Here is a 19,420-nt window from a genome sequence, read left to right on the forward strand (position 1 = left end):
ATAGTTCTTGTCTCTCAATATTTACATCACCTGGGCTTAAGAAAACTTAAGTCGCTGAAGTAAAACTATTAAAACATATATGGAAGTGAATACTAGATCCCATTCAGAAGGCCATCCAGGTTTTTTTTTTTTAAGAGTGAAGCCCTAGGGATAGTATGGTTTTGACAATTATCCCAGATTGGTCTTAAACTTGGGATCCTTTTGCTTCAGCTTCTTAAGTGCCTGAGATTACCCTACCTGGATCTACCCAGTTCTTCTAAAAGTGTTCACTGTATTATTGTTCATGTGTGTGTGCATGTGTGCCATGTGCATTTGTAGTGGCCAGAAGACAACTCTGTGGAGTGGACTCTTTCCTTCTGGAGAATTCGGGTTGCCAGGCTATGAGGCAGGTGTCTTTGCCCACTGTGCCATCTCACTGGCCACCATCCAGTTATTTTTAAATGTAAAATTTATGACTTTAGGTCGATAAACCAGGACCTTTAAACTAAATCAACCTAGAAAATGCTGATGTTGAGGCTGGTCATGGTGCAGTGTTCTACCTGACCATCCAGTATCACGAAACAGTAACAAACACAGTAAAACGAAACACAGAGCCTTGGCCGTTAGAAGAGGTTCCAGAAAGAGCAGGACAAGCAGGCTACTATTCCTGCTGCAGCGGTTCACAGCACAAGCATCACGTCAAGCTGCGCTCCCAGGCCGCAGCAGCACTGGAGCCGACGCCAAGCAGCACAGCCTGAGCTGGAGAAGTTTACCTGAGGCGTGATCTGCTGCTGCATGCCTGACCGCATGTTCATGCCAACAGGGGCAGTGGCTGCAAACTGGTTCAAGATGGCTTGCCGGTTCTGGTGCACCAACTGAGGAGAATGAAGACAAGGGAGGATGACACCTCTACAGGCACACACGGCACAAATCCTGCCGATCAGTGAGAAGCGTGGCTTTAGCAACATCTCCCGTTCTATTTGCCAAAACACCGGTCACTCCCACCATCTATCAGACAACTGCTCCTTTCAGAACACTGAGAGGCAGGACATACACATACATATACACACATGCAGCATTAGTGTGCTTCTGAAAGCGTGTGAATAGTTACTTCGGGGAAGTAGGACCAAAAGAAACACTTTAGATCTTCACATATCGTAAGTGAAAAGCAGGTATGAAGCTAGGACAGCCCTGCGAAGGTCTGGGAGATAAATGGAAAGTCAAGGCCCCCACTTGGATCTTTATATATACTTGGGGAAAATCCAACACGATATCATTAGCCAGAGAGAATTACATAAGAAACAAATGCGCTGAGAAAATGGATTATTTATTTAACTAGAAGAAGTAATCACTTTAGACCCACATTTCCCAAATTGGTGTTCTAAAGAACATTGTTCTGCAGGATATTAATAGATGTGCCAGGAAAATAGCATACTGTGCTGTAGGACGTATTGGAAATGAGGGTTACATAAGGTGAAGCAGATTTATTTACTGCAGTAATTTAATGCGCCTTTAATTGGCCAAAGCACACTGTGCATCTCCAAGATGGGGTAGACTGCAATTTGTTCATCACAAACCTTTTTTCCTGATTTGTAACTATCAATATTTATCTCCCAGAATAATCTGTAGGGCACTGGTTTGGAAGTTCAGTCTAGATCAGGCTGGTGTCACAAGTCTAGGCATCCCTTTACTTTATCAGCAATAATAACGTACATCTGGACTATTTCATTGTAAGTAATCTATAGATTAAAACTGTCTTCCTCAATGTAATTTGGTAAGAATAACCCCTTCGAAGGGCTGGTAAGAATCACATTACTACTACATCATGCTGTTATTTTATTATCGTTGTTGAAGTGATGGGGACTGAACCTTGCACATGCTATGTAAGCACTCTACTTCTGAGCTACCCTGAGTTCTCACTGTTACCCAGAGTGGTTTTAAACTGCTGGGCCCCACTGATCCTCTTGCATTGGTTTACTGAGTAGCTAGCTGGTAAGATAGGCATATGACATGAAATTCAGCAATATGTTACTTGATGTTTACTTAATACTTCATAACTTGTAAATTATATAAATGGATAATTATGGATATGTTTTACTAAACTATATGTAAGGAGAAAGCCTATTAGAGTTTTATACAAATAAAAAATCAGCCAGGCAGTGGTGACGCATGCCTTTAATCCCAGCACTTGGGAGGCAGAGGCAGGTGGATCTCTGTGAGTTCAAGGCCAGCCTTATCTACAGAGCTAGTTCCAGGACAGTCAAGGCTGTTACACAGAGAGACCCTGTCTCAAAAAACAAAAAAAAACGAACAAACAATAGAAATAAATAAAGACCCAAAGAGCCCTATGAGCAGTGATTAAGTTTCTTATTGCCTAACAGCTTACCTCTTAATTCTGGATTCATTTATTTGCTGACTCACATTAGATCAGGGGAAAAAAAAAACTTCGAGGTATAGTTAATACAATATACAAATGTTAAAATACAAATTTCAAGCCTTAAGGAATAAGAGAAAATATTCACAATTGTTTAAAATTAAAGATGCTTTTAAAAAGAAGTCAAAAAGACTCTTGGTACCCAACCTGTGCACTTACTACACTTAAGAGACCATGGCTCTAAGTATACAGAAAGCGCAATTGTGTTTCTTTGAGTTGGAAAACACTTGCCACTTTGAACAGGCTTTCGAGGAGAACACCGGCATTCTCCTCTGCTGCATCCTTACCTCATGGATATTCTTTGCAGTTCTCTGCTCATTAGCCACCTGCCACTTTTGGAACAAATGGACGCAAACCCAGCCTTTTCCCCTGAACTGAATATGAAACTTGCTTCATTAATTCAGGAACCTGACCTCATTCCTCGCTGGGCCTTGCTTACTGAACCTTGAACTTCAGACCCTATTTTCTTAACTTCAGCTTGTAAACTGAGAACATAAGCATATCTCTACTCTTCTGACTTAGCCCTTCGTACACTGCGTCCAGGTGATTCAAAGTTTCTGGCAGACACAAACATAGGCAGTTTTGACTACTTAAGTTCCTTGTATGATTCACTATTTGCATCTTTTAGGGTGCTTAGAGTGGCACCCCAAGTGTGTTTAGTTAAGATGACCAATATTTCTATGATTATTTCCTTTTCTGAAAGTGAACGACAGATCTGGGTGTGATGATGTTCCCATCTGATGTTCTGAGTTTGAGGACAGCCTGGGCAATACGGACCTTGTCTGGAAAGCTAACAAAACAAAACAGAAGCTACAAAAATACAGAGAACCCCACATCCACAACAAGACCCAAGGAAGCAGCAAGTCCAACAAGAAGTCCTTTATCTTTACTAGTTCCTTAGGAATATGACTTTTATTTCTCTTTCTCTCATTTCTTAACTCAGCATTGAGTGCTTTATTTTGTCCTAGCATCTTAAACACATTCCTTTCTTTTTTATTACTTCATTTAGTTTTTCCATTTCATCTCTCCCTGTCCTCTCTTTCATCATCTCCCTCTGTTTATAGAACAGAAATGCATTTACATGGTTTATTATACTTGCTGAATTTAACTGTACAAAGCTAGTCCTCATTAAATGCTACAATATGCCAGGCATTGTGCTGAGAGCGTCACACTCTCTTATTTGATCCATATGTTTCTCTATGAGGCAAAGGAATTATCTGACTGTTTCTGCATTCAGAACTGGTTACTCGTGTAGCCACTACGCCACACTGCCCTTCCTTTTACTAGGATGTACGGGTTGAACACAGGGCCTGGAGTATGCTGGAAAGGTCTTCTACCATGTCCTAGCTTTCCAACATAGCTTATTATTTATTTTCCTTCCTGAGTTAGTACAGCTCTAAGCAATGTCTTCAAATACTTTTCTAGAAACTCAAGGAAATATACACGTATGGTTGAAAAATTAATAACAAGCAGCAACGACCTACAAGCTCAGTCATGATTCTTAAAGATGGCATTTTATACCATTTGCCTCTGTGGTCCTTGATGATGACCTCCCTGCCTGTTGCTAATACAATTTTTTTAAAAAGATTTCTTTATTATGTATACAGTGTTCTGCTTGCATGTATCCCTTCAGGCCAGAAGAGGGAGCCAGATCTCATTACAGATGGTTGTGAGCCACCATGTGGTTGCTGGGAACTGAACTCAGGACCTCTGGAAGAACAGCCAGTGCTCTTAACCTCTGAGCCATCTCTCCAGCCTCAGCTAATACAATCTTTAATATTTACAGCACTGCATCAATTCATTTCCTGTCACACAAGACATTTAAATCATGCACAAATCCCAGGCCCTCAAATGTATCTTTTCTTTCATTCATAATATCACTAGATTTCAATCTTACTAACTTTAAATAACATAAATTTTACTTTGTCTCAGCAATCCAATGGTATTTCTTATTCTACCTTATAAACTAAGCTACAGTTCTCTTTATTAATTTAGTAATTATATGATATCTAATCTAAAACTAGTTTCTATCTTAAAAAATTATATTGCTTTTAAGCTGTAGGTTTCAAAGTACTTTGCTACAATTAGCATTCTTTAATAAAAGGTCTCTTACTGCTATCCTAGCTGTCCGAGGGTGGTTTTTTGAGTCTTTCACCACCATCTGGGAGTGGACCGGGCTCTTTCACTGTAGCGACTGGGTTGTCACACAGAGCTTTGGCATAGAACTTGGGGAAGGATCAACTGCAGAGGACAGCACTCACCTGTTGCTGTCCCTGTAACCGCTGCTGTAGCTGAAGCCGCAGCTGGTTGGGTGCAGCTGGAGGTCTGTTTAGAGTCTGCCTGGGCTGCATGCCCATGTTGGGTGAAAAGGTGCCTCGGGGAGGTGTTACTTGAACTGGCATAGTCCCCAGGGAAGGCTTCTGCCTGACCATGCCTTGGAAAGGGCCAGGGAGATTGGTGGTAGGAGAAGGAGATGAGTATGGCTGAGGGTAGAGGGCAGGTCTCTCTTCCATCATCAGAGGTGGCGTTGCTTGCTGCGGTGGAAATCTCTCGGACAATACATCTAACCCACCTCCCTGTTGGAAAAGAAGCCAAAATATTTTATAAACAAAGTCTGGCAGTGAATGGGATGTATGTCTACATAAATTTGCATCTGGGTGCAAGTTATCTCTAGAGAGTCTTAGACCATGTTCATTCTGAATTAATGCTCTTTGGAAGCTTATCACCCAAGGGGACCATCCCTTTAAGATCACTCTGGTCACTCAGGCCAAGTCTGAACATATACCTGGACAAGCTTGTCAATCCCCAGCGCTCTGTCTAGCTCAGCCAGCTCGGTTTCATCTTTGCCACTGAGGAAGGATACCAGTTGTTCCAGGAGGGCTTTCTCATCGTTTCTTCCTTCTACTGTTGTTGGTGGACAGAGAAGCTCATCTAATTGTGAGCTAATGCATTGACTATGGGAGCAGAAGATGATAAAGGCAAGAAAAAATGATTCAGTTTTAAGAATGCAAACACATACACATACATACATGCACTAATCTGGTTTTAGGATTTGTTATGTTGGCAATGAAATACTCTCTAATTAGTGTGCAGAAATTCAGAGAACATGTTCTTGGATATATGTGCAAGTGTGTGGGTATGGGTGGATAACCCCACATGTGCACATGTGGAAGCCAGAGGTTGATGTTAGAGGTCTTCCTCTACTGCCCTTCACTTTGGTTTCTAAGAAACGGTCTCACTGAACCTGGAGCTCACTAATTGGCTAAACTGGCCAGTAAACCTCCGAGTGCATCTTGTCTCTGCCTCCCAGAGTGGAATTATAGATCTGTGCCAGCACACCCAGGTTTTAATGGGTTCTGGGAATCTGAACTCAGATCCTCACGCTTATATAAGAAAGTGTCTTATCCACTGAGTCATCTTTCTAGGCACAAAACAATATTTAGTATATAGCTTGACTGCAATTTCCATTCTTTTGTCAACTACTGAACTTAAAGTTTCCATATTCTTCATGTTAGCTTAAAGAAATATCCTGGAAAACAATCAAATATAATTAAGAAAGGGGAAATACTTTTTAAAAGATTTATTTATTTATTTATGTGTCTGTGCATGAGTATGTATGTGAACCATGATTGTGCAGATATCTGGAGAGGCCAGGAAAGGGTGGTGGGTCATTAGGAATTGAGTCACAGGTGGTTGGAAGCCACCTGATATTGGTGCTGGGAACCAAACCTGGGTTCTCTGAAAGAGCAGACAGTGCTCTTAACTGCTGAACTATCTCTCACAAAGAGTTCTTAATAAAAGTAAAAAAAAATCAGTTAACTTGTTTTCAGATATATTCTTGTGTGTGTGTGTGTGTGTGTGTGTGTGTGTGTGTGTGTGTGTGTGTGTGTGTAGGCCGCAGGTTGACACTGGGTATCTCCCTCAATCATCACTTCATCTTATTTTTTTGAGACAGGCTCTCTCTTTGAACCTGAAGCCTGGCTAGCCTGGCCAGCCAGCAAGCCTGAGGTGCCCACCCTTCTATCTTGGCTTCCCTGTGCTAGGATCACAGGCAAAGCTAGGCTTGGATTACTGCTTCCTTCCTAGCTTTCTTTTTCCCCTCTCTCTGTCTTGCTTCATAACACACACACACACACACACACACACACACACACACACACACACACACACACACACACCCGTGCTGAGGACCGAACCCAGGGCCTTCCACTGAGCTCAATCCCCAACCACTGTCTCCTTTCTTTTTTAAAATGTGGGTTCTGGGATCCACATTGGGTTTTCACGCTTGTGTGGCAGCACTTTATGCAGGGAACCATCTCGCTAAACCTTCAGATTTATTCTTATTCTATGGTGTGGATACCATTAATTACTATGACTGAATCATAGCCAAAACAGTGAACTTATTTTGTGCTTTCAAAGATGACTAAATTATCTTGATACTATTAAGTAACTATTATATACAAAAGAAATTAAGTTGACAGTTGTTAACAAGCTAGTAGCTCAGATGAGCTAGTCACTAGTAGCTCAAAAACCGAACTGTTCATTGACTCATGAAGACAACCTGCAGTCTAGTCCAAACTGACATTAATTGATGAATAAAACTTAGGCATATATAGAAAATAATAGAAATATAATTACATGAGCAATATGACAAAGAATTATTATTTTAGGAAAATGTAAGGGAAAACACTTCAGATAATGTTCTAAATGTATTTATTCTTCCTTTGATTGCCATGTATGTGATGTAGTCTATGTTGAGAGACACAGATGCCTGTGTGAACTGAGAAATTAAACTCCAATGAGAACAGAACACTGAACAGATATATTTTCTTTCCTTATGTATTATTGCTCCAAACAAAGACAAAGGATGAACAAAATAATGGACAGATAAAAGTTTAAAGGCAGCATCATTGGTATATTAAGGCCGGTTTAATCCACAGACCCCAGAAATACATGGAAAACAAAGAAATGCGAGAGATGAAGTGTACATGAGACCTGCGCTCCATATCAATCTCGTGGTGATTACAAAGTCTATCTGCCTGATCTGCTTGACTGTGTCCTCTGGTACCCCCCTTTAATTAAACAGTCATATCAATTTATAGTTCAAAAATACTAGCACAGACTGGACTCCAGTTTGGGGAGGGTAGTTCCTGGCTTAGAAGCTGATATCTGCTAGTGTACGAAATACGAAGTGTCTCACTTACTCGTCTGGTTTATTCTGATTTATTGTCGTCACAGTATTATTTGCCCATGGAATCTGATCGCCTGCTCCTGGTTGTCCAAACTGGTTATCGATTGCTTCTAATTCTAGTTCAGGCAATCCTGATTGAAGAGAAAGAGTTCACTGTCACAAAGGGGGATAAGACAACATTTCAGAAACAACACATTATGCAGGAGAGTGGGATTTCCCCATAAAATATTATTCTGATGATCCAGAGAGGATGTATTCAGAAACTTAAACTGCAGGGTATCCACATATAATAAAAAGTAAATGAGAACGGTATCTGAATCAAAACAAAATTTAGTGTTTTCTGTACACAGGAAATTTCACTATAGGAAATCCAGGATGTCAGAGGGTAGGTACTGCTTTAAAGATGACATCACTTTGGTTAGCTGCTTTTTCAGCTTATACCACGGAATGAGTGCAACCATCGGAAGACAAACTCCATCCACAAAAGGCGGGAGGAGACACCCTGCAGCTTGAGGCTCTTCAGCAAGAGGGCAGGGCTCTGAGAGGACGCTGCAGAACTGCAACAAAGCTCATGCTTCTGACACTGATGACAACAGGCTGGATTATGCTCCGTAGCTGAAGAAAATAATACATGCACTTTAGAAAAACTATCTATAGCAGCTTTTAAACGTTATTTTATGTGTATGGATGCTTTGCCTGCATATGTGTCTATGCACTACATGCATTTAGTGCCCAAGGAGGCCAGATGAGGACATCAAAGCTTCTGGAACTGGAGTGACAGATGGTGTGAGCCACGATGTGGGTGCTGGGAACTGAATTCAGGTCCTCTTGAAGGGCAGTCAGTGCTCTTGATGACTAAACCATCTCATCTCTCTGCCCCCAGAAAGTAACAGCTTTCTGGAAGTTTTATGGCTATCTCTGAATTACTTACACTAGGGAAAACTAAAAATAATCTAAACTCCAGAAACTCGGGGATCGATGAATTAAGCTAGAGATACTGATAATGTAAAAGAGAAAAAAGTGTGTTCTGAGATGCTATAGTCACCTAGATTCCCTTATAAAGTCATAAATACTGATAGAAAGTTCTAGGAGGCTCTCCTTGTATATCTTTTTGGTTTACTTTAGGCAGTGAGAGTGAGATTTTTTTCCCTCTTTATACAGTTATTTATAATTTCTAAAATGTATACACTCTAATCCATTGTTATGAGCTAAATTGTATTACCCTCCCCAAAATTCATTATGTGGAAATTCTAACATTCAGGACTTCAAAACATGACAATCTGGAGACAGGACCTTTGAAGAGGTAATTCATGGCAAACAGGTCATTATTGTGACTCCTAATTCAATGTAACTAAGTCTTCATAGCAAAGATCAGGGCATCGACATCACAGAGGAAAGGTGGCCATTCCCCAGAGAAGGAAAGAGATTTTCTAAAATCCCAGATCCCCTGGGATGGGAGTTACGGACAGCTATGAGCTGCCATGTGGGTGCTGAGAATCAAAACTCTGGGAACAGCCAGTGGCTCTTAACCACATTCTTCCCCCCAAGACAGGGTTTCTCTGTGAAACAGTCTTGGCTCTCCTAGAACTCATTCTGTTGATCAGGCTGGCCTTGAACTCACACAGATTCACCTGCCTCTGCCTCCCGAGTGCTGGGATTAAAGGCATGCGCCACCATTGCCTGGTCACCACCTTATATTTTTAAAGATAGTATTTCTCACAGGACCTGGATCTTATCACTTTGGCTAGACTGGCTAGCCCGTAACCTCCTGGGATTCTCTTACCATCTCACTGGCCCCAGTTCTGGGGTTACAGACGTACACTACCATATTACCATGTTATCTTGTTTACACAGCAAGATCTTTATCTACTGAACCACCTTAGCAGTCTGACGAGGACTTTAAAAAAAGATTTATTTATTTTTATATTTATGAGTGTTGTCTGCATATATGTATGTGCACTGGGTGGTGGTTTGAATGAGAATGGCCCACAGAGGCTCATATGTTTAAATGTCTGGTCCCCAATTAGTGGAACTGTCTGTGAAGGGTTAGGAGGTGTGGCCTTGTCAGAGGAGGTGTGTCAATGGGGTGGATTTTGAGGTTTCAAAAGCTCACACCAGACCCAGCCTCCACTCCCTTCTTTTCTTTCTGCCTGCTGCCTGCATATCAGGATGTAAAGCTCTCATCTATTGCTCCAGTGCTATATCTGTCTGCTTCCTGCCATGATGGTCATGAACTCACCCTCTAAAACTGTAAGCAACCCCCAATTAAATGCTTTTGTAAGATTTGCTGGCTGGAGAGATGGCTCAGCGGTTAAGGGCGCTGGCTGCTCTTCCAGAGGTCCTGAGTTCAATTCCCAGCAACCACATGGTGGCTCATAACCATCTGTAATGAGATCTGGCACGCAGGCAGAACACTGTATACATAATACACAATAAAGAAATAAAAAAAAAACAGATTTGCCTTGGTTATGATGTCTCTTTACAGCAATAGGACAGTAATTAAGATATACTGTCTATGTGCTTGGTGCCTTTGGAGGTCAGAAAAGGTCACCAGATCTTCAGGAACTAGAGTTACTCATGGTTGTGCTGATATGTAGGTGCTGGGAATTGAGTCTGGGTCCTCTGCAAGAGCAACAAGTGCTCTTAACTGCTGAACCAACTCTCCAGCTGACATTTCCTTCATGTCAATGCATGTAACTACAACTTTTAATTAAACCTAAGTATAACTGTGACAAAGGATATAAAAATCAAATTCTGTAGGATTCTGAAAGACACAATAAACAATAAAACTAAAACAATGATGGGAAAGCAATCACTTGATTTCTATTACTATCTAAATCAGGATGGTGGCCACAGGTTTCCTAAAGTTGTCCCATTACTCTACTTTAACAGGAGATCTTCAGTACTAACCCCTTAAGAAATATAGCCTAGAAAAAGTTAATTATGTTTCGTTTTGAGAAAACGTGCATAGCTGTGTACTATCAATGCCAAACACTGCAGTTAGATAGTTAACTTAATATCAGGACACAGCATCTTATTTTAGTAGTCTTGATGGAAAATGGTAAGAGAATAAGTTAAAATATCTTCAAAACATAGCAGACATGGTGGCATACACCTATAATCTTAGTACTGAGAAGCTAAGGCAGGAAATTCTAGAGTTGGAGGCCAGCCTGCCTTGTCTCATATTAGAAGACAAAACTAACCACCCCTCCAAAAAAAGAGAGTAAGATTCATGTGTTGAATTTGATGTCCAGGCAAACATTAGTAAACAAAAACAACAAAAAACCTACAACAAACCACTTTGATTAACTTAAAAGTTTTGTTTATATAGGTTTTATGCTTAAGGAACTTGGTTTTATCTTAGGACCACTTCAATATTCAGACTTCTTTCAGAAACTACCTTTTATAGAAAATCTGAGTTATGTGTTAGAATCTAGGAAATACATAAGTTTTCTCTTTTGTTTCATGGGGGGGTTGATTTTAGTTATGTTTGTTTTCTTAGCACAAACATGAATGAGTGTGTGTGTGTGTGTGTGTGTGTGTGTGTGTGTGTTTGTGTAAAACATGACAAAAGGTCAGTTTTTGGAGAGAGGTAGCTAAAGTGAAATTTAAAAATGGAACCCCCAGAGACTGCTAGTAGAACATTTACATACACATATATAATGTTATTCTTTCAGATGAAGGTTTGCTACATTGTCCTGGGACTCCTGGGCTCAAAACATCCAGACATGACTCTGCAAACAGCTCAACATTACATCAACTTAAATCTAGGCAAAGAGAAACTCTGTATCCCCATTAGCTACAATGAATCCAGAAAAAGGCTATTAAATAATTAAAAAAAAATTCTGCACAGCAAGGAGAAGGCATCGTCTTTTAGGAGGCTGGTTTTGCCCAAGTTACAACCTCCAATGGTTGATCCAACAACTTCCCGTTCTCACATTCACAGCTAATCTTCCTCAGCTGTTGAAAAGGAAACTTCTGGCTGTCTGTGTTGTATCTGGCAGTAACTGTGCACGGCAGTTAGAGTTTCACTGTTGTCTTTTAAACAGTCAGTAGAGAAAGGATCGATTTCTTCAGTAAATAAAAACGTCCATAAGTTAGAGCACACTAACCAGGTAGATAAATGGTCAGAGACTATGAGGAGATTGCCTAAGATCATTGAAAATGGTCAACTTAACTCAGAGTAAAAGAAATACAGTTTGAAATTACATTGTGGGAAAAAAAGAATATTTACAAAGATAAGAAAATGCATAATTCAAAATACTGAGAGAGATACACAGAAATAGGAACATCGGTGGTATAATTTGTGAGAAGGGCCATTTAGTACTACCTATATATCTATCTTTTGATCCAGATCTTTATATTTAGACTTTATACTTCAGATATACCCATGTAAGTGATGATCACCTCTATAAAGGTTGCTCATTACAGTTCTCTGTAACAGTAGGAGAAACCAGTCACCAATCAACTCTAAGTAATCCCAGTCCTCATGTAGATACAAGAATGTGTGAGTTATGAAAAGCATGCCATCCAAGGAAAAGATCAAAATACAAAACAGTCAATGTGCACAGTATGATTCCTTTTTCTCAATGTGTAGCTCAGGCTGGCCTTGAATTTGCTTATGTAGCCCAGGCTGGCTTTTAACTGGTTATCCTCCTGGTGTGTGTGTGTGTGTGTGTGTGTGTGTGTGTGTGTGTGTGTGTGTGTGTACATACATACATTTAAGAGTATAGACATAGGAGATAAAGAAAAGTCTGTCACATATTAAAGATATGACATTACTTCTAAAATAAAAAGTTAATATTGGTATTGTTTTACATTTATAAGTATGTGAACATTTTAATTACTAAAATAAATTTAAAAACCACACTGTATGTAACCTTCAAAACAAGAAAGTTAAATGAATCTTAAGTACTAAAACCTTATTCCATGTGGAACTTAGTACTTTATAGTTATATATTTTAATGATCTACAAGTTAATAGGATTTAAAAATAATCATCAAGGAATGTATATATTGAGGAAATATAAAAGCATCTGTAAGAGGAGCACATTTGTTCACTCAGATACTTCTGGAATTCCCTTGGAACTATTTAACTAGTCTACAAGTCTTTAAAAAAGGCTCTTTATCGGTAAACTTGATTATAATTTTGAATAAAACAAGTGTTATTGCACAGCAGTATGGCTCAGCAGGAAAAAGGCACTTGCTATCAAGATCAAGGCCGACCCGTCTTTACCTTGTACCTGTGATCCTCCTGCCTCTGAATGCCTGGGGATTGCAAGCATGATACCACCATGCTCAGTTTTATGTGGTGTAGAGACAGAACCCAGCGCTACACAAGCACTCTGCCAGCTGAGCTCCACCCCATTTACTACTACTTGCATGCACTCTCCATCTATTTACTCATTTATTTTAATACTGCAAAACTTAATTACAAATTTAAGATCTGGGCAAACCCCTGATCCTACTGAAAGCATTAATGACCATGGACAGGATGGCAAGCTGTTCTCTGAAAAGATCCTATTGAAAATAGTCAAACATGGCATTCCTAGGCTTGTTCCACTCCCGAGGGGGTGACACCCCCCACCAGCTGGCTGGATTTGTAAGGTCACTGCACCGTCCAGTGTGGAAAGTGTAATTCCCACACTGCACAGGAAGGAAGAGCACGTTCGTGGTCCAGCCGGGGTAAACTATCTCTCAGTACCACCCCTAGCTGATCCCTTGCATATTCAAGTTTAGATGACAGCAAGCATTTTTGTCCCACTGTGCTTTTAAAGTCATGTTCATTGCCTCTTTCCTTTTCATCACAAATGAAAACTTCTTTAAATGCCGAAGTGTTTCTGAGATGTGGCCAGTGACATCTAACTTTACTGGTTATCTGCAGTTGACCTTTCAATGAGAATAGCTAATGAGTATTCATTAACCCCGACGCCATACAAGTTAGACTAAGGGAACTCAAACAGGCCTGCTCAGCGAAGGGGACGGCACATCCCAGGAAGGGTGCCTTTGGCTGAGATGCCCTGTGACCCACTCTGGGTACTCATTTCACTCTGACCTGGAGGAAGGCTGTGCCGCAGGTTATAGCAGACACATCAACAAGGCCATGAACTGATGGAGAAAGGATGAGGAGCTTCCCTCATGACCAGAGATCTAAAACGCAGAGGCTCCCAGAGGCTCCCAGAGGCTCCTGCTGCACTTGGCCAGCATGCTCCAGGGAACCTCCTGTCTCTGGCTAGGGCTGTAGGCATGTGCTGTCATGTCGAGCTTCTTATTTTTATGTGGGTGCTGGGGATTGACCCTGGTCCCTATACTTGCATGGCAAACACAGTCCCAACTAAGCCACCTCTTCAGCCTCGGTATTACTTCTTTGATCAACGAGCTTGGTTAAAAATAACTTTACAAATTATCAAACATTCAACTGACTCTCAAAGACAGGATCTGGAACAGTTCAAAAGGATACCGTAGGACTGAGAGCATGAGGCCAACCTGGACTACTTTGCAAGAACCCATCTCAAAACAACAACAGCAAAAGCCCCAAAGAGACAACCAAAAGAACACCACCAAAATCAGTGAAATAAGAAAAAGAAAAGGGAAGCAATCCACAGTAAAAGGAAGAAAGTAGTATCAGCAGAATTCTGAAGTCTGAAGGCGAAATCGCAAATGGAAACAAACTGATGCTGTAACTCAGCTAAAGTGAGACCCGGGGAAGGTTCTCCTAAATGGGTTTTCTCAGAAGAGCACTAGAACAGCTCAGGAACAGGCCATGGGCTATTGCTGGGACAATTAAAGGACAATGAACAGCTGCACCAGACCTCTGCTCTGATGCAGCTGACTTTGGAATGTGCCCATGGATTAAAATGGCGAGTCTGTGACTCATGGTACAAGTTCAGCCCAGGGAGTCTCCCAAAGTGGGTGCCAAGGCTGCCACGAGGAGTTTCCCGATTGCTGATCTCTTTCCCTCTTAGCAACTGAGAAATGAGGCCTCTACAATCAGAATCTATGTTCCCTGCCAGGAAAAGAGGCTTCTTTAGCTCAAGAAACATGCTAGCTACCAGAACGTTCAAATTCCAAGTCTTCCAGTATGTGCTGAGAGACAGTGAACATTCACTACTCAGGCAAGTCAATAGCAGCAAAGTGAGAGCAAGCCCATCTAATACTGAAAGAAAGAAACAAACAAACAAAAAAAGCACTAGGATGGAAAGGATGGACCATGGCGTAGTTGCAATAAGTGATCCTTATTCAGACTCTGGGTTCTCACATCTTCCTCCATCCCTTAGGGTAGCCTATTGTTCTGAGTGAGGTCTGAAAGAGCCAAGGCTGGTGGGCAGAGTGCCCAGGCCCCTCCAGCGTGGACTCAGTACTTTGTTTTCCCCAATTTCTGACACACTTGGGAGAGACACCCCTGGCCTGGGCAGTGACTCTCCTGGGTAGACAAAGGAGGCTCTGGAGCCAGGGAGAATCTCACCAGGTCCCAAAGCACCAGGGGCCAGTGGTGGGTCCCAGCAGTGCAAAGAAGGGGCACTCTGTGCAGCAGGGGCGAAGAGGATGCACAGCAGAGTCCAGCTGTGCCATAGCCATCCTGCTGGCCTGGACTCACTACATGCCAGGCTGGCCTTGAACTGGTGGTGCTCTCCCTGCCTCTGCCTTCTAAGTTTTTAATTTGTACATATCATTTCCGAGAGCCATTTCTTGTCGTTTTTCTCCTTCCCATGAGAGTTAGCTTTATCTTCCCAGCTGCTCTAGTTCATGCGCTGGTGCACACTCATTGTACGCTTTTAGTGCACATTTGTTTCTTCTGATTTCTTCCTTTGCTTCCTCCTCCTCCTCTTCCTCTTTTGTTTTCCTTTCGACTTTTCAAGACAGGGTTTCTCTGTGTAGCCCGGGCTGTCTTGGAACTTGCTCTGTAGCCCAGGCTGGCCTCAAACTCAGAGATCCGCCCCCCCCCCCAAGTGCTCCTGTCCTGTTCACTGGGCAGGTTCAGCACAAGGCCTCTCAGCTCTAGCAGCCTTCGCTGCCGTTGGCCAGATGGTAAAGGGGTCTTCTTTTATATATCCATATCCTATGTCTTCTTCCTGGGCATTCATGTCTCCTGAGAAAACCCCTCCATTCTCTCACACTTGATAGGGAAGGGGACAGGAACCCTAATCAATCAATACACAGATTTTTATTTTATTTCTTTCAGTCCTTCATTTTACTGTATCCCAGAAGGGCCAGCCTCTGGAGGCTTTCTGTTTCAATTAAAAGGAACTTTTGATCATTTTTTTTTCTTTTGAATCAGGGTCTCATATAACCCAAGATGGTCTCCACCCAACCAGGCAAGTGAGGATGACCTTGAATTCCTAATCTGTACCCCCAATTGCTAGAATTAGAGGCATGAAGTAGAGGGCTTGGCTTGGTAGTCTCAATTCTACTTTGTAAATTACGAGTGTAAGACTCAGAAAATTCATTTCTTTGTTAATAAATGGAGAATGTGAAGCTTGAATCTAGGCTCCTGACTCCTCCTCTAGTGCTCTAGCCAACTGAAATCTTGCTTCCAAACCTGTCAGTGAGACGACTCAGAGTCTTCTTGGCAGCTGCTTGGAATCTTGGTCAATTTCCAGGAATTGGGTCCTGACCCCTAAAAGCTCCAGTAAGAAAAAGTAAATGAAGATCCAAACTGGAGACCCTTGGAAGATGGACAGGACTGAGGTAGGAACCCAGACACAGTCAACAAGTTAACTGATTAGTGTCCTTTAGTTTCAAGGTCATGGTGTAATTATCATCAATGATTTTTTCCAATTTTGAAATCTGATATATGAAAAAAGATTGACTGTCCCAACGTCATGAAGTTCAAGTACTAGACTATCAACCAGTCTATTTTAACTAGGAGAATGCTAACCTGGGTTAGAACAGCAGTGACAGACTATCAACCAGTCTATTTTAACTAGGAGAATGCTAACCTGGGTTAGAACAGCAGTGACAGACTATCAACCGGTCTATTTTAACTAGGAGAACGCTAACCTGGGTTAGAACAGCAGTGACACATTTTAACACCATGGTCTCCTACATAAGAGTCCATGGAAAACTCATTCTGTGGGGTAAAGTGTATTACTTAAGAAAAGCTCTTCTGTGATCTAGAAAATTTGGGAAATGATGGTTAAAGAAATATGAATTGGTTTCTCTAATTTAAGACCAGCTGGAAACTTTAATAGACAAATACAATTTCATCAGGAACTGTAGATAGCAGTTTTTTTGGGCCACCAGCCCCCACATTATGACACAGAGACTTATATTTGAAAAATATGATCTGACCCCATCCTGTATTTCTGAGTATTATTATTATTATTATTATTATTATTATTGGATGCTCCAGATAAAAATCACTCTCCTTACCATCAACTAATCATTATAACATAAATTACAAAAAGATAGGGGTTTTACTACATTGGAAATAAACAAGATCAGTGCATGCTATAATCCTAGTACTTGGGAGATAGGGCAGGAGGGTTAGGAGTTCAAGGTCATCCTCCCCTACAAAGTGAATTTGAGGCTACTCTGGGACACATCAGAACCAGTCTAATGGAAATGAGTGATGAGCTAAGTCCTCACGTGGTTAATGTGTAGAGTGGCATAAGGGAAAGACGCCTCATTCTTAACAGACCAAAGGGTTCTGAAATCATGGACCAGGCGCCACCCCACAGTTCCACCCAACACTTAACACGAGCTGTCGCCCCGGCACATACTGTTCAGCCTGGGAGCAGATCTGGCGGTGGTGGGCTGAAGGGAAGCTGGCAGCATCTCTGACTTGATGTTGACACCAGTGACCCCACCATCCATCCCGTCTGTCTCACACAAGCTGGGCAACTGTGCGGCCTTCTCCAGCGTGGGCAGTAACTGATCAAACTGGTCCAGGTCAGCTGCAAACTGAGAAGAGAAACAAAGGTTACCGGGGACGAGTTTCGTGTTCCTCCATAGGTGGAAAGAAAAGGTGTTTTCTTCAGTCCTAGAAATCAAATGTGACAGAGACTGAACTAAGAAGACAGAGGAACGGAGCTTTATAGAAACCACATGATCTGGCCTGGTGCGGTGGAGTATGCCTTCAATCCCAGCACTCCAGAGGCAGAGGCAGGTGGATCCCTGAGTTTGAGGCCGGCCTGGTCTACACAGTGAGTTCCAGGACAGCCAGGACTACACAGAGAAACCCTGTCTTGAAAAACAAAACAAAACAAGGCCGGGCGGTGGTGGCGCACGCCTTTAATACCAGCACTCGGGAGGCAGAGGCAGACGGATCTCTGTGAGTTCGAGGCCAGCCTGGGCTACCAAGTGAGTTCCAGGAAAGGCGCAAAGCTACACAAGAGAAACCCTGAAACCCTGTCTCGAAAAACCAAAAAAAAAAAAAAAAAAGAAAAACCAAAACAAAACCCCAAAAAACACAATAATAAAAAGAAATCACATGATCTATCTATTCTACTGGGGAAAATTTAGACTATGAAATAATATTAATATAAACAGAATGTAGAATGTAACAAATTGTTTATTTAATACAGCTTGGTAAAAGTGTGACTATTAGAGAAAAACTGGGCTGGAAAGAGAGGAAGATGGTTGTGCTGTGAGGCACTGCAGTGTTTTGATTTTCTGTCCAAGTTTCCAAAATTCTGTAATACTTTAAATTTATACAATTATATCTTTTTAAAATATAACAAGAAGTTTGTAGAAAAAAATTTAAAAAGTGTGTGAACTTCAAAGATCTCAGAAAACCCAAGAATTTAACAGAATCGAGAGTCTCTGTCTGAGGATATATTTAAAAGAAAGTTGGCCTTTATTTCAGAGTAGTAGTATACTATGAGTACTGTGAGATAATTCATTAGCATAAAGTGTTTACCCTGTTTCAGTTTCATTACTTAACTGAATTAAATTTTCCTCTTGGATTATATAAGCAGAATTACACGTATGTGTTTTAAAAGCCTGAGTCTTTGTATTTCACATGCTGTCACATGCAGCAGTAATTCCTTATTTTGTACTGCTGAATAATATCCCTTTGTATGAACACATCACAATATAATTCTCCACTCTTCTGGGATGGAGTTTTGAGCTATTTCCAGTTTTTGACTAATAAAAGTAATGCTTTATGAATAGTTTTAAGCATGTCTTTTATTATACATGTACCAGAAACATTAGCCATCAGGGAAAAATGGACAAATTCAACTATATTAAAATAAAGATTTTACGTCATAAAAACCAAGACAAAACAAAATAATAGTAACAAAAGCCCCACCAACCCATTAATGAGAATACAAGGCACAGCAGGGAAAGGACATCTGCAAATACATAACCAGTGGAGGACCACCCTTAAAAACACGAGGGGCACTGAAAAAACGTCCACAGACAGAGGAAAGCACATTACAAACGGGTATGACTAGACTAGGAAATTCACAAAAGAAAAATATCCAAACGATCAAGGGGCATTTATCAGAGAATGTCAAGTACGACCTTGAGCTACTACACATATATCCCAGAATGGCTTAGTTTAAAAGACTGACGATACCAACCATCACCAAGGATACAGAACAAGTACAAGGAATTCTTGTACATTAGGAAAACCACACACCCACTAACAATGAGTTTATGCATAATTTAGGATGTGCAATTTCACTTGTATACATAAACTCAGCAGAGATGTGGGCATATGGGCACCAAGACAGATAATGGGTACCAGCATTATCTGACTGTGACATTATTTTGTAAAGATATTTTTAAATTTAATTTTAAAGCCTGATATTTAATATAATATAATATAATTTAATATTTAAAGCTATTTTTCTGCTTAAAAAATATTAG

General features: G+C 41.0%; 1 protein-coding gene and 1 long non-coding RNA gene across 6 annotated transcripts in view; both read right to left on the minus strand.

Annotated features, from left to right (window-relative positions):
• The window catches only part of Ncoa1 (nuclear receptor coactivator 1), a 201,692-nt gene that overhangs the window by 24,707 nt on the left and 157,565 nt on the right, over positions 1-19,420 (minus strand). For all 5 annotated transcript variants that reach the window (XM_076559106.1, XM_076559105.1, XM_076559108.1 and 2 more), the window contains 5 exons: positions 17,326-17,506; positions 7,618-7,735; positions 5,199-5,367; positions 4,675-4,989; positions 753-854 (listed from right to left, as the gene is read on the minus strand). In XM_076559106.1, the coding sequence (XP_076415221.1) occupies positions 753-854; positions 4,675-4,989; positions 5,199-5,367; positions 7,618-7,735; positions 17,326-17,506 (885 nt within the window). The remainder of the gene's footprint in view (positions 1-752; positions 855-4,674; positions 4,990-5,198; positions 5,368-7,617; positions 7,736-17,325; positions 17,507-19,420) is intronic.
• LOC143270174 (uncharacterized) lies at positions 15,753-17,318 on the minus strand. The gene is made up of 2 exons (XR_013047165.1): positions 16,604-17,318; positions 15,753-16,481 (listed from the first exon to the last, which is right to left on the minus strand). It is a non-coding gene; the product is annotated as an uncharacterized LOC143270174 (long non-coding RNA).

The sequence above is a fragment of the Peromyscus maniculatus genome, chromosome 22 (genome assembly GCF_049852395.1).
Source record: "Peromyscus maniculatus bairdii isolate BWxNUB_F1_BW_parent chromosome 22, HU_Pman_BW_mat_3.1, whole genome shotgun sequence".
NCBI classification, from domain to species: Eukaryota; Metazoa; Chordata; class Mammalia; order Rodentia; family Cricetidae; genus Peromyscus; species Peromyscus maniculatus.